This window comes from Pseudorca crassidens, chromosome 10 (assembly GCF_039906515.1).
Source record: "Pseudorca crassidens isolate mPseCra1 chromosome 10, mPseCra1.hap1, whole genome shotgun sequence".
In the NCBI taxonomy this organism is placed as follows: domain Eukaryota; kingdom Metazoa; phylum Chordata; class Mammalia; order Artiodactyla; family Delphinidae; genus Pseudorca; species Pseudorca crassidens.
Genome location: NC_090305.1, coordinates 99,993,671 through 100,009,640, shown reverse-complemented (window position 1 = coordinate 100,009,640; position 15,970 = coordinate 99,993,671). Strand labels below are relative to the sequence as shown.

At 39.1% G+C, this 15,970-nt stretch overlaps 1 protein-coding gene across 17 annotated transcripts in view; it reads right to left on the bottom strand.

Moving 5' to 3' along the window:
• The window catches only part of SETD5 (SET domain containing 5), an 81,904-nt gene that overhangs the window by 21,153 nt on the left and 44,781 nt on the right, over nt 1–15,970 (bottom strand). For 10 of the 17 annotated variants that reach the window (XM_067755301.1, XM_067755302.1, XM_067755298.1 and 7 more), the window contains 10 exons: nt 15,799–15,837; nt 12,058–12,300; nt 11,109–11,257; nt 10,606–10,723; nt 9,383–9,492; nt 8,232–8,484; nt 7,774–7,857; nt 6,754–7,011; nt 5,746–6,066; nt 5,087–5,329 (listed from right to left, as the gene is read on the bottom strand). In XM_067755301.1, coding sequence (XP_067611402.1) covers nt 5,087–5,329; nt 5,746–6,066; nt 6,754–7,011; nt 7,774–7,857; nt 8,232–8,484; nt 9,383–9,492; nt 10,606–10,723; nt 11,109–11,257; nt 12,058–12,300; nt 15,799–15,837 — 1,818 coding nt within the window. The remainder of the gene's footprint in view (nt 1–5,086; nt 5,330–5,745; nt 6,067–6,753; nt 7,012–7,773; nt 7,858–8,231; nt 8,485–9,382; nt 9,493–10,605; nt 10,724–11,108; nt 11,258–12,057; nt 12,301–15,798; nt 15,838–15,970) is intronic. The other 7 variants (XM_067755309.1, XM_067755312.1, XM_067755308.1 and 4 more) reach the window with 3 other exon arrangements.

Genomic DNA, 15,970 nt, shown 5'->3' with positions numbered 1-15,970 from the left:
TCAACTGGTGAGAGATGCAATACAATGCATTCATTCGGGTCCACAGTCAAGTAGTTTTTGTCTTGTGTTTCAGCATTCTAGGATAGTGCCCCATCAATTCCTTTTATGGGGCATAACTGAGAAAACCTGGATTACACATAATGAAGTCCCACAAAAAAGCCCAAACCAATAAAAAAAAAAAAAGATTACTATTTAACTTTTCATATTGCTTAGAATGGGATAAATGGGAAAAGATAAGGAAGAAATCTTAGCATTTATTTAAGAGAGACTCTGATCACACAGGATGAAACTAGCACATAAAATAAGTGCATAGAAGGAAGATAAAAGATCTCTTAAGAGTTGTCTGCCCTGTGTTGGGCATATCTGAATAATCGAAAAGATTCACAAGAAAACTTTGGATGAGGATAAACAGCTCTTCACTACAAGTACCGAAATGCTTCCAGAAAGTCTACTCTCAGAATATCCTCTGAGTTTTCCCTCCTTGTTAAGTAGTTTGGTTAAATTATGCATGAATAATACAAATCATCACCTGAATAAATGACCTTATGCAGAAATCAAAAAGGCAAAAAAAAGTAAAAAAGAGCTCTCTAATCAGTCATTTTTTGTTGTGAATAATGGAATCTAAAATGATGGAAATAGATTTTTTGTCAGAAAGTCTGCAGAGATTAGCATAATAAGATTATGCATCCTGTGGAAGAGAGAAAATTTCTTACCTGTAATTGTGTTCTCTTAAGATACACAGTTGTAGGTTGCTCACCACTCTGTGGCTCTCCTGCCCTGACATAAGACAGATCGAATTTTGATAAACATCAATTTCTGAGTCAGACCCTATCCCAAATAGGAAGAGCAAAGGTGATTATAACTTTACACCTTTAGAAAACCAATATTACAGGTAAGTAAATATTCTCTTTACCAAAGAGAGAAATTCTAATAGATTTACCCTCTTAGAAACTTAGGAAATAATGTGAGGAAACCAGAACATGTGGTCTGCCAAATGAAAGCAAGAATAAAATTATGAACATGAGGGGGTAAAGAGTGAGTAAGTACCTAAGAAAGACAGCTCAGCATCTATTGAATCACATCAGCATTTTAGGATTTGATCAGGTCTCTGAAAAGCCAAAACAAGACCAAGAATGAACTAACTCTCCTACATACAGAATACTGATATAAAGATGAAAACTGTCAGAACCATAGCTCCTTACATAGAAGAGACCTCAGAGGTTACCTTGTCTTAACGCACTCATTATACAGATGGGGAAAATAAGGCCAGGAGGCCAAAAAGAGTGAAAATCCTTTGTTATAGATACCTTATTACATACAAGTTTTTCATCAGAGCAGATGACAGGACTCATTTGGGGTCACTGTCCTTTCTTCCTAGAGAAGTCAATTTCTTATATTTCCAGTGTCAAATAGACGCACCCATAAAAGAACTTACACTCTGGATCTGATGACTACAAAAAGGGAAAGTAAAACCAGGACAAGGGCATTCTAAGGAATAAGATGCTGCTTTGGTTAGCTTAAGGTCGAACACAGCAACATGATCAAACCCATTCCTCCCTGACCCTATATGTACGTCTACACAATATTTCAGGGCCTGTAAAGAAGGAACATGAACAGCTATTTGTATCTAACAAATCCCAATCACCCCTACAGATAATAAATTAACTTTAGACAACCCCTCTCCCCAAGTTCTAGCTACAGTTATTAAGGTCAAAAGAACATTTCTCCCTTCCCTGAAAGTCTGTGTTGAAGAGATTTTTAGGAAGCTCAGAGATGGGCAACAGAAATGTCTTAAAGGGTCTCATTACGATGGGGAAAGAGAAAGGAATTAATTTGGGTTTTAGGGTCCAAAGACCTGGATTGAAACTTGGCTGTGTCTCTTACTAGACGCCTAACTCTGGGCCAGTTACTGAACGCTTCTGAGCCAAAGCTTCTGGATCTGTAAATTGAAGCAATAATCCCAGCCTCACAGGGTTATCATGAATGGTGAGACAGTGTGTGTGAAGAAAGCTTGTAGCACAGTACTGGGCACACATGTTCAGTGAGGACTAGTTCAACTGAATTTCAGTGCTATGTACAGAGATATACAGATTAACAACACTCTAGTGCACATCATGAAATATCAATGCAAAACACAGTGTTTCATTTTCAGTCTGAACGGGAAACCAAATGCCCACACATATTATGCCTACAAGGTAAGTTTAGAGATTTAGAGAGAGCAAGGAGGGATACTACCGAAAGGCTTCTTAGCCAGTCATAAATGCTTCCATTCTAAAATAACAAGTGAAGTAAAATCCAACAAAAGACATGCTATAACATGCTAGTTAAGAACTGTGAATCGATTTAATTTAGAAACTACAGAGACATCACAAAACATTCTGCCAAATACTCTAAGAATCTGGGTGCAAATATACCCATGCAGCTTTATACTGTTTTAAACTTATGAAGCTTTTATCTCCTTTAATCAGATATGAAAGAGTAAGCCTATTAAGAATGTACACTGTTCTAACTAATCCCATGGAGGATGGTTGTTTTCATCTGTTTAAATTATATTCTTCTCTGATGGATTTTCAGAAATTTATTACAATTTTGTTTTATCATGGAAATCTTCTTAGGTCCTGTACTATATGAGTACTTTCTAACCAATCTAAAAAATCTTCTCCTTCCCCATCTAGGATAAAGCTGAGTTCAATTTCTATATAAGGCCCAATTTCATTAATTTTGTCCCATAAAAAGTTACAGTCTTGTTGTGTAATATAATCTTGATACATTAACAGCAACTATTAAATCTGTGATTAAAACTTAATTTTAAAAGACCCAATTTAAGTAAGATAATTTGATATATAAGTCAGCATACATAGCCTGAACTCTTCCCAAAGACCAATATGACACAAATAGATAAAAGTCCCTGAGCAGAGCCTGTATAAAACAAGACTAAGGATGGTCAGATACATGTGGAGAATATAACACGGACATGAGTTAAGTATTTCTAACTGTTGCCAATGGAGACACAAAGATGAGATACAGATATAAGTCCTAAACCATAACCAGGTAAAAAGAGCTCTAAGAAATGGATTTTCTATCAGATTTGAAGTCATATTTCTACACGTTTTCGATTTTCACAGAACTCTGCTACTTGGAAAAAAGCAAGATGGGAATAGAAAGATTATAACCCAGCATCACAATGATCAAGGCAGTATTTTAAGAGGCTAGTCCGTACTATTTACAATTCAGACTTCACTATTACTCTGTATTAATAATTGTTCACCCTTCTTAAAGGACCAAAATAAGAAATTCTATTATCTGACTTGGTAAGATGCTTCAGTAGTTAACATCCTAGGAAATCTAGTACTGTGTCTAGCCAAAGACAGAACAAAAGGAAAAAGTCTATTTCATATATATTAAACCATCTCTTGACTTGTTCCTCCAAACTAAAGACCATATTTACAGCTTCTCTAATTGTTCAATACTACTCTGAAAATGTAGTTAAAGATTCTGAGCTGTTACTCTTAATGAGGGACTGAGCTAAATGTAACAGGAAGATTAGTTTCGCATGCCATACCACAGTTAATGCCCTTCTCCAATTATTACAGAATTAGGTTAATCATAATGGTCATTAAATGGCAAATACTTTTTTTTCCTTCTCAGATAATTTGTAAGATCCAGGATAAGTAACTTGGTATAATAAAAGATCCCCAGAGACCCAACTTTCCTTTATCACTTAGGCAAATTTCTAGTCTTATTTTCTTCTTAAGAAAGTTGTCACTGTTTTCACTTCTGACACCTGAAAGTTATGTTAGTCCATCATCCACAAACACTTCTGGCAAAGATCTCATGGTCAAATTTCTCTTTAGGAGTTGTTCTACTTGGTAATTTCCCCTAAATAAACCAGTAAGTGACTCAAACACTTAGGTAAGATTAGGAAAAGACTTTCTTCAGTGTATGCTGCTCATTCAGTGGTAGTACCCTTCCTTTGTGTGCAGATCCCTGTTGCCCTCCTCCCCTCCATATCCCACACCACTTTGGCTCATCTTTTATGCCCCCTCCCCCCAAGAAATAGTATCTGCTCTTTGGGAAAAGAGAAAAGCTTTAAGTTTGGAGGAGTCAGGGAAGACCTGCCTGGAGTTGGAGACTTCATCACATCAAATAATCTATATGCAGCATCCTCATGTACGTGATGCCAGTGGAGGAGGGCAATGGCAGACACTGAGGAAGGCAGCCTGAATCCAGATCTGAGGATAAGAGAAAAGGGTGTTCCAGGGAACAGACTCTACCTCAAAAGAAGACCAAATGAAAGGGTGTCCTATACTTCTAGAAACACGAAAATGACATTATAGGTCTGAGGGAGTGATCTATTCTTGAGAGACACCTTTGGAAAATATGCAGGGCTTCTGGGAACTAAGAAAGAGCATTCCAAAAACAAACAGCCATCAAATACTACTGTCACTAGATCCAAAAACAATATATAACTAGAGAAGAGCGAGAGAGAGGCAGAGAGAGAGGCAGAAAGAGGGAGAGAGAGAGGGAGAGAGAGAGAGAGAGAAAAATTTTATAGTGGGTTCCATAATCACTAGGGAATAAACAGTCCAACTTGTCATTTGATCAAGGAAAAGGAATTATGCCAATTGTAAACAGGACTTTTCCTCTACTCTCAGTCAAATGATAACAGTGACTGAATTAATCCAAAACACAATTCAATCATTCTTTAACTTGTACAACAGTGCTCTAGAGTACCTGGGGCCCAATCTCACACAATAATCACAAATGGACATGTTAACCAATATCACAGGAGCACACACAGAACACCCCTCCCTACCCAGTCACCAACTGCTATGTGCTCTCAACTCAGTAACCACAAGGGCTCTCAGAAAAGACAACAGTGAATACTCACAAACTGAGCACCAAAAATGTAGTATACATCCCACCTTAGTCTCACTGACTCTTGATGCGTCAGTATTTGTGGTTGAACAACTAACTCATTATAAACTCATACGGGCAGAGTGTGGCTATCTAGAGAACGTGTTAGATATGTCATCAGTACTGGAATCCTAGCTTAAAAGAAAAAACCGCGTAAACACAGACATACCTTTTTACAGGAGCTGAACATGCCATCAGGCAGAAGCGGCCTTCGACGCCTCTCAGGGATAAAGGGTGAGCCAAAGCGAATGTAGTGTTTGGGGGTGGTGCAAATTAACGGGGAATGGATAAGACCGGGTAACATGTTCAGGGTCGTTGCCAGTACAGTTGGGTCCGTGGTGATACGTAAAGGGCACTCAACAGGGCACTCTTGCTTCTCTGCTTTGTCATTCAACCACTCTGTAACTAGATACTAAGTTAAAAAAGAGACCATCAGTTGATGCTGCAGATGCAAAAGCCAGAGGAAGCAGTGTAGCTCACAAACACAAACCTCATCTAGAAACTAGACAGAGGTAGATATAGCAGCTGCAGAGAGTATGAATCGCACATTCAGAGCACAAGGGTATCTTCTTTCACCCTCTCCATGAGCACTATGGAAAGAATGATTTCAGCTCAGCAATTTAAACTCTGCCTAAAAATTATGCGAACAAAAGTAAGGCAGCAGGATGACCTCAGCCCTATGTGTCTAAGCATTTTATCTAAAACTTTCAATCTAATAAATCTTAGATTATTATTATTTTTTTTCCCCTGGGGATTACAGGTCCTTTCACTTTACTAAGCCACAGCTTTCGGCAGACTACACTTAACGAAGATGTACTTGTAACTTACCTTTTTGGTTTTGGGGTATTTAGATGCAGCACGGTTGACATGGGATCCAGTAACTGACACCACAGTTGGGTCAGACCCTGTTAATTGCCTGTTTTCTCCTGAACTGTCTACATTTCCAGCTTCAGTAGGAGTTACTGAGCTGTTATTTCCCCCCTCTTCCAAGGCAGCTTGTGATAACTCTGCCTGCTGTGCAATGGCCTGCTTCTGACGCTTTAGTCTTTGGGCTGAACTGGTCCGGTACCGAGAAATTCGACTCTTCGGTCGGGGCCTAGAAGGCTTTGCTGGAGGTGGTTTGGGGACTGGTTTTTCGGCAGCAACATCCTATAACAATAGCAAAGTTAACTGCTTACCAGAAATTTCTTATCAGCAAACATTCTATCCAGCTTCCTATTCACTTTAAGCATTCTGAATGTTTACTGGTGAAAAAAGTGAGCGTTTAAAAACATTAATTTCAAATGTAATCCTTATAAAATTCATACATTTAAATCAGCTAAAAAGGCTACAGGAAGATGTCTCAGTTATTTCTCTTTCTAATAAGTGTTTATAAAATAGGTCTAAAGACAGCTGAAAGTAGCCACCTAATTTTAGGTTCTTAGCAGGGAAGGTAATTCTTCCTTTGTCTCTTTCCCCAGATACTAAGGTTTTAGCTTAAGGCTTAGAATCTATGGCTAAGGTAGGAAAAGGAACGAAGAATTAATTCTGAGAATCTTATGAAAGGTCAGGTACATGACAGTGCTACACAGAGAGCCAAAGAGAAACCACATGATTTTTATGAACTCACCACCAACAATATCTGGCAGAAATTGTAGAAAGTCCCATTCTAGTCTGAGAGTATCTAGTCATTCAAATTCTGTCTCCTTGAATCCCACGAATCAGCTGACTGAAAATAGTCTTACTTACTGCGAAATAAGGCAAAGCTGAAAATGCTGACACTAACCATTCCAAAAGCTAGGTAACTGATATTAGCAAAAGAAAGACCGACTAAGACCTGGAGTCTTTTCATCTTACCCCTGCTTGGGAAGACCTCCGGGTGTTCACTCCAACACTCTGTGGGTTGCTTGGGACGGCAATGTTTGAAGCAGGGTTGCTAACTTCAGATTCAGGGGCTTCAGTTTTTGTCTCCTCTCCCACAGGAGTCTCTGAGGTGGTGGTAGTAATCTCTATGTCAGAGTTGCTCTGTTCCAAGGGCTGATCCCGCCGCTTCTTTCTTTTTTCTAAGTTTTCAAAAGCATGCATGATGGCTTCAACCTTCCTATCTTCCCGGGTCTAGAAAGAAATAATATTAGCATAGAAGGAAGCCTCAACCAGGAGAAGGGAACAGCTTTTCGAAAGTATTATTAATGGAAATTGATAGATATTTATAGAAAATACTAATAAGATAATATATATATCTTTGAGAACATAAGATAAAAACTAAAAATTTTTCATCTTAAATGTTGCAAAGAGTTGTAAGGAAAGGCAAGGTCAAACCCAAGCTTTTCAAAAAGGGTCAGCTATTTTGAAACTTTTTAATACAAAAGAAAAATAGCCATCAAAACCAATTTTTCTCTGTATTTTCAGAGTTCAAAAAAAAAAAAAGTCAAGCAGATTTTCTTAAACAGCTTCTCAGGGACAGAAATAAACATGACTGATTTCAGCCATAAAGCAGAATTTTTGAATCCATATGACTGAATGTTGTGTTTGTTTTTTAAATGTCAAAATTCACACAACAAACTTAGGAAATTCCTAAGTTAGAGTAAGTAGCCTAAGGATATTTTGTTCCATTAAGACAGTTTTTTTGCAAATCAAACCGTTAGTAAGAAACCTCTTAAAACCATCATCTGGTAATAGTCATTAGAGAACTACGTGTGTCTGTGTAAAAAATCGTAATAAAATCTACTTTATAGAAAAAGCCCACACTGTGACCTAGAGGTGATGGCATAGTAACTTACTGAAGAAATGAGATGATATAAATTCAGAAGACAAGGGGTTTACATGCTATAGGTAACATGAGTTAGCAGGAACAAAAAGACATTAGAAGGTACTCACCCTCTTGCTATGAGCTGGGTTCTCCTGGTCATCTGTAATCTCTTCTTTCTCTTCTTCTGCTTTTTCTTCTGGATTGTCTATTGCCTTTAAGACAGAGTAAATACTCAGCTGTATTCTTAAGCTCTAAGAAAACTCAATCCCTGTTTTTTGGCTCGTAGCTTAAAACTCTCTAGAAACAATTTCTAGTGCTTTATAGTGTTACTCATGTGGGGCTACATAGTAAACACAGATGATAAATCTCATTCACTGGACTGAAACCTGATAAGTACCTGAATGGATGTTCTTGACATTGTAAAAAATAATAAAAAGATAATGAATGAAAGCACACCCACCTTGATATGAAGGTTATTAAGTGTTAATATAGATTCCCTACATAAAACAACATGTGGCAACCTGAGATCCTCTTCATCTGAAGAGGATCAACACCAAAGCAACAGCCTCTGACCAGGGGAGATTACCTCATGGTCACTGGATACAATTACTTTCTCAGGAATTTGCTCTGGCTGCTGGTTGTTTTCCTCTTCTGGAGCCTCATTTTGCTGCTCCATCTCTAGCTCTTTCCGTCGTGCTTTTCTACGTCTTGTCTCTGCTCCGATGGTGGGCAGGCTTGGAGGAGGTGGAAGTGGCGGTTCTGCAGCACTGGGATTCCTTTTCTGTATAGGGCAATTCCGGTTCCCCTTGTGACATGCACAGTCCACTTTATAATTACTGCTCCAAAGAAACAACCAAAAGTGCCTGTTTCAGTACCCCTGAATATCAGTTATATTACCCATTCATTCTCTTGTAATATTAGTATAGTAATTTACTCTAGTTTCATCTTTGAACAAGGTAAATAGTCATTAAGAAAGTCCGATAAATACTTTCAACATTCTGTGTTTCTCTATATAACCCCAACGCTTCCCCTATATATGGTCAGTGGAAAGGAAATGAAGTTCCCACTAAATTCAATTCTCCCAACTGTCTACGCTATTTAGTGAATCAGTGACAGACTCTGCAGTGGCCGTACCCTTCTCCATGTCCTCACTTTTATCTACTGATTCCCTACTTATTATTAATACCTTTTCTTCTTGCACCTGTGCCCAAACATCAATTGCCACATAACCCCTGTTTGCCTGAAAGGACCAAGGGAGAAAAGCATCCATTTTACAAAACTCATCACATAATCACCTATGATTTGCCATCTGTTTTTCGGCATTGCCATATACAGCTACATTACATGGCTTGAGTGGATGGAGCAAAGCTTTAAATTCTCATTCTATGTGATCCCTGGTACAAGTGCTGTGTGCATAACAATAGATGCTACTATAATTTCTACGTGTGTTTCATACATACACTTTTTGTTATGCTTGCTACATAGAGGCAGAGGCCAAAACACCCTTGGTTAGAAGATTGGTAAGCAGTATCACACTATGTAGCTGTGTCTCTTAAGAAAACACCCTCAGTCTGTCTTTCCCTCCACAATTTCTAGGCAGAAAATGCATTACTCATGGAAAGATTAGGTTTAAAAAAAAAAAAAGCAGCAAATGGCAAGGCACAAAAGCAGACTGAACAGAATAGCTTAATCTGTAAGACAAGCAATTCATGTTAGGAAAGGTTGTGGAAATCTTACCAGTTACTGTACTCATAGTCAAATGCTATGGTGACCTCAGCATCCTTGGTGATGGCAGACACAGCATAGATACAGAGGTGAATCATCCCATCTGCAATCATGTGTCGCACCTGTGTGAACAAGGCTTATGGTTATGATTTATCAAAAAGACCAGGAACTCTCCATAAGAGGGAAAAAACCTTTTACCAAAATGATATCTCCTCACTTAGAGTTAATGGTAGTCTGTCATTTAACTCCATCATTTCATCTGAAACTATCATATAGTAATTGAACATTTATGATACTTCTTGAAATAAATGAAGAAATCTTGAGATGTTAGCAATCAGGGTCTGCTCTACATCTTTTTTTTTTTTTAAATAAATCTATTTATTTATATTTATTTTGGGCTGCATTAGGTCCTCGTTTCTGCACGCGGCCTTTCTCTAGTTGTGGCAAGCGGGGGCTACTCTTCATTGCGGTGCGTGGGCCTTTCACTGTAGTTACTTCTCTTGTTGCAGAGCGTGGGCTCTAGGCACGCAGGCTTCAGTAGTTGTGGCACAAGGGCTCAGTAATTGTAGCTCGTGGGCTCTAGAACGCAGGCTCAGTAGTTATGGCACACGGGCTTAGTTGCTCCGCGACACGTGGGATCTTCCCAGACCAGGGCTTGAACCCGTATCCCCTGCAATGGCAGGCGGATTCTTAACCACTGTGCCACCAGGAAGCCCCTGTTCTACATCTTAAAGCTGTTTTCAGTTGCACCAGAAAATTAAAATTCCTTAAGTCTATAAGAAAAGCTCTGTGGATTTTCTTGCTGCATTTGATGTGGTTGCACTCATTATGCACCAAATACTGAACTTTAGAAATGTCTAGAATCTCTCTCACAATCCTATTAGCTAAAATCTAAAAAACTGCAACCACACACTTTCGTTTTGACCCAATAATAAAATCTTTTATATGGCAATTCTTTAATATAACGTCACTGACGACTTATCCAGTCTAGCTCTTTCTCTTTAGCAAATGCTAACATGCTTTTGCCCATTTCTGCCTTCTCTAAAGAAAATCCATTCCTTGCCCACATCCTGTGAGAACAGATGCATTATTACTTTTGTTTTTCATCTCTTACAACGAAAGATCATAACCATTATCTACAGACCTTAATCTGGGTGAAGTTTTCAGACTGCTTCTTCAGTTGACTTGTCCTTTTGGTGGTTCCATTCAAAGAGAAATTGCTACAGAAATCTTACCTCTGCATTTGGTGTACATGATCTTCTGATGAACCGAGCATCATTACCGAAAGTACGTGCATCCACACACATCTCTACACCATTGAATTTTGAGTAGAAGAGCACAAAGGGGTATGGTCTAGGGATATAATTAAAATTCCTGTAATTCTCAATACAAATAAAAAGGCCACCCCATGATTTCAAATATGAAGCATATGCTGACAGAAGAAGCAGTAGTCCTTTGCAATGCCTACACTTGGAAAACATCACATGCTTGTCTGCTTCTGATTAAAGAATAAGCACAAAGCAAGGAATGCTTCGCTTGGAAAGGAGTCATCACCACTTTATACGTTAAACAATTTGCAGGTTTATTTGCACTTCTCTACAAATAGCAGAGAGGGGTGAGCTTATCTGAGCTGTAATCTTTTCCCCCAAGAGCATCCCATCAACCAGGATGGTTTTTATAGCCATATGCTCAGCCAGGCCTACTTTAGCCCTTACTACTCAATGAATGATGCTCTTACTTTTTGAAGAAATGTCCATTGACCTCAAATTGCTGCCGTAACATGACTTTGCCTCGATACTCTATTATAAGAGTGTCCAAAGCCAAATCTCTTGCAGCCCTCAGGATCTTCCGGTGCTTCTGAACACGAGTGACTCTTCCCAACTGTAGCTAAATAAAATCAGAATATTAACATTAGATAATATCAACAGCAGCTTAGCAGACATTTAAAATATTTCTTAATTGAGGAAAAGGCACCAATATTTTTAGGTTTTATTTGTATGTTACTTAGCTCGATGATCAGACATTTTAAAATATGATAAAACCTTAGTATTTCTAGGAAACAGGCTCCATCTAGTGAACCTGCCACCCCCCCAATCCTCAAAGACAAAAAAAAAAAAAAAATCTAAGAAAAATATATGATTAAAACTTTAGTGGCTCTATGTTTAATGTAAGAGTTTAGGTTTAGGTTTCTATTAATCTTAATAACTCCTACTGAGACTATATAAAATTTCCTACCCTAATTTATCTATTTTTAATTAATAAAGATACGTAGTTTTAAAACACGTATCCGAACAGTTTCCAGTTACTGTAACTTGCTTTTAGTTAAAGATGCTCAATAGCTGGCTAATTTGTTATTCTAAGGCCATCTGAAAGAAACAGTAATTCCAAAATATGTCCTTTTCCTGGGTTCTTAAAATCTCAACTACTAGGCTTCCCTGGTGGTGCAGTGGCTGAGAGTCCGCCTGCCGGTGCAGGGGACACGAGTTCGTGCCCCGGTCCGGGAAGGTCCCACATGCTGTGGAGCGGCTGGGTCCGTGAGCCATGGCCGCTGAGCCTGCGCGTCCAGAGCCTATGCTCCGTAATGGGAGAGGCCACAGCAGTGACAGGCCCGCGTACCGCCAAAAAAAAAAAAAAAAAAAAAAAAAAATCTCAACTACTTAGGGAGTCTTTAACCCTTGGATCCTTACCTGCATTTGGGAACCAATAACTGTATTATTACAGGCCAATTCAGTCTTATTAATAGTGTCTAAAATAGCAGGTTTGCCCACAAATTCCTTGCTAGAATGTAGATGTTGTTCAAGGGCGTTCTGTACATCTGCACTGTACTGATTAGTGAAGGCTTCTTCATATTGATCAGTCCATAGTCTTATCCGATTTTCCCATCCCTCAGTTGTATTCTCATCTAAATTCTGTGCTTCAGAAGGAGAATTCTGTAGAGAACAAAGGTCAAGTAGGTTAGGAGAGTCCATTAAAGGGCAGGGGTGGGTGGGTGGGGTGGGGCGGGCTGAATATCCAGAGAAGATTAGTTTTCACTTGGCAGTTGGTGTGCCATAAGAGTAATGGCCTGGGAGTCAGGATCTGGCTTCTATCATGGTTTCATTACCAGTGAGCTGTGAGGTTCAGCTTCCTCATTTATAAAGTGAGAAATTAATCTGGATTGCAATTCCATCCCATCACTGTCATTTTATGACCATTTTTAAGTCATAAAAATCAAACTTATCAGAAGAATGACATCAAGTTCATAAGAAAATCTTCATAAAAATGAACAATACAGACACCTTAAAATATCCATATTGCTTAAATTTCAATACTTATCAAACAACAGTGTGCCATCTCAAATTGGTAGTTTTACTAGCATCCAGGAGAATGTTTTTGTGCGACTTATTATTTTTAATATACAATTAATACATGTTCATTCTAAAAATACATGTGAACCAAATAAACAAATAAGTAACTCATACTCTTGCCTCCCATAGAAAAAGCTATCATTTGGAGTATATCTTTCTAGCACTCTACTTTTGACATTTTAAAACAGCCACCCTCTGTAGAGGTGAGGTGGGTGGAGGGGCGTGGGTAGGGGCAGTGTAGGAAATGCTGAGAGATACTGTGCTATATCTCTTTCAGAAAACCGCTGCCCTCTATGACAACATAGTACTGAGGAAAGATTATTACATCTCACCAACATCATCCTAAACAGTTTTATATGTGCTTGTGCTATAGAGACACAGCTGAACTCTGATACATGTTCTCCTCCATTGTGTTCAGGACTTAAGGTGTCCTCAGAAAACAAAACAAACGTGTGATGATGTCACACTAGTGACAACAAGAAGGAAAAGACACTATAGTACCAAAGCTACCTGCAAATCCATGTCGACTCTAAACTTGCAAAAACAGGTATGAAAAAATTAAATATAGTTTCCACAAATTACAGAGAAAACATTTATACCCATTATAACAATTACTTTCTTTCACTTCTGTGTCACTAGTTTTGATTGACTATTGTCTACCATCCTTCCCCCAAGGAACAGGGAAATCAAAGGAAAAAGTTAACACCACTGTTTTCCACATTTGTCACTAGAGTCCAAAAGAATGAACAATAAACAAGGGATGTAACAAACACCTAAGGCTAACACACTGAGAACAGACTATCACCAGCTTGAGGTGTCAGTAGCAGCTGAGCAACAGAAAAGTACAAAAGCTGAGGCTTAAGGGTGTTTATAAGACTGGGGATTAGGGGTGCCCAAATAGTATTCCCAGGTTTAAGCACCCAGCAGTGATCACTGAACTTATAACTTGTTAAACAATGTACACTGGAAGCCTCTGCCATAGTTTTAGCTACTGTTCACTAATATAGCTGTATACTCTGCTATCCCATTCTTCCAGGTACTGGAGACCCCATCTCAGTGGGTTTAGAGCAGTGGTTCTCAACCAGAGGGGATTTTGCCACCAAGGAGACATTTAGTAATACCTGAAGTCATTTCTGATTAATACACCTGGGTGTGTGTGTTACTGGCACCCAGCAGGTAAATGCTAGGGATGCTGCTACACAGCCGACTGTAATGCGAAAGACAGCCCTGATCCCTGCAAAGAATTATTTGGTTCAAATGTCAACAGGGTCGAGGTTGAGAAACCCTGGTTTAGAGCAGTCTCCAGTAGGGAAATTCAACTTTGGGGTTAAAAAGCCAAATGATAGGTTCTTCTCATTCTTAAGGTATTGTTCCCACTCAGATGTTTGGTGTAGTTCTTACTAACAATTAATTCTGAGTACAAAATTTATAACTCAATTTAGAATTCTGATATGAGAATCAAAATAAACCAACTAGTACTATTTTTTTGTGGGGGGGGCCTACTCTTCATTGCCGTGTGTGGGCCTCTCATTGCAGTGGCCTCTCTCGTCTTGGAGCACCAGCTCTAGGTGCGCGGGCTCTAGAGCACAGCCTCAGTAGTTGTGGCGCACGGGCCTAGCTGCTCTGCAGCATGTGGGATCTTCCTGAACCAGGGCTCAAACCCGTGTCCCCTGCATTGGCAGCCGGATTCCTAACCACTGCGCCACCAGGGAAGCCCCAGTACTTTTTAGTTATCTAAATTTTAACATGCTTATGGGGCTATCTGTCAACATCTCAAAACTGCAAGCAATATTTGGGGTTTACATGTAGTTTTCTGGGAGAGCCAATCAACTGCTTTCAAACCTCTGGAAGTTAAGTTACAATAGTTAGCTGATAAAAGAGAAAAGGCTTAACACCTGGGATCAGGGGCTACGTCTGCCCCTTAAATCTACTGAAGGTCCCCTCTAAGCAACTGTCTCCTTGCAGGAGATAGATCTAACAAAGAAACAGTAATTGTGTTCCAAGATATCCCAGGATTCTGATGGTCTTGGGCTCTTAAGTCCTCTCCCATCTCTTTTACAGATATGTACAAATCTGTTTATGGGTATATGCACGGTGAGGCCTTCTAATTTTATATAAAGTGCTACCTGAGATCTTTCTAACATGAGTCATATTGGTGTTCCATATGTATGTGTGTGTGTGTGTGCATAAATCCTAAGAAAGCCTCCCCTCACTAACAAGAGTTTAATGTTTACCACAGAACGGTCAACAGGAAAGATCCTGCTTTTATATCAGTTACACATTTAGGCATAAGTATACTTATGGAATTACACTCAACCTTAATTCTAATTAAATGCTTTGAAGCCATTAAGTAATGGTTTGGGAGGTATGCTGTCCTTCTATATACACACATAGGTAAAGGAAGATACCAGACAGTATATTCAAATCTCCTTTGGGCAAACTCTTTCCTTATCACCTAGTAACTGAAAGTCCCTTTAAACCATTGTACATAATTTCTCTATTCTCCAACCACTACCCGAAATCATGCCTCATAGCTCTTTTATTTGATAACCGAAGAAAAGAAGCACACCAGCATCACCCGAGTCTTCTGTACCAAACAGATATGCCAGGAGAAAACAGCTCAAAAGTAAGTAATTCCAGTATTCTTATCAAAACTACTACCTTCCTACTGATGAAATTTATCCTTCCAACTGGTGATTAAAGCCTACAGGGTGCTAGGGCGGGTGCACAAGAGATGCTCTATCACCAGAAAATCCTCACTCCTGAGGTGGAGGCCAATCACAATGATGGAAAACATCAGCCTCATTTTGTCTGGCAAAATGTCACTTACCCCCATGCCGAGAGAAGCAGCTAATGAAAAACCAATAAATGAAGGCTAATTACAGAAAGGGAAAATATTTCAGAAAATGGTCAAGAAAATCTACTTTGGAGAAAGGCTCTATGAAAACTGAATGGCAACAATTACAAACTAACGAAAAGCAGGGTCCAAGATTCCCAGACCATCCATGTCAGGAAAGAAGCTGACCAAAATGCAAGATCACAGTGAAGTAAAACACAGCATCAGGGAAGAATACCCCTTACCTTCATCCGCAAGGACTTCCGGGATCCCTCTCGAAATGCCTATCCCAAAGAGGAAAACAAGTAGAACAAAACAAAACTTGGTACCAAAATGACAGTTATACCTATCTGAGACTAAAACTAAGGCAAGAACTAGTGTTCTAGTCTGTCCCCTTTACCCTAGGTAACAAATACA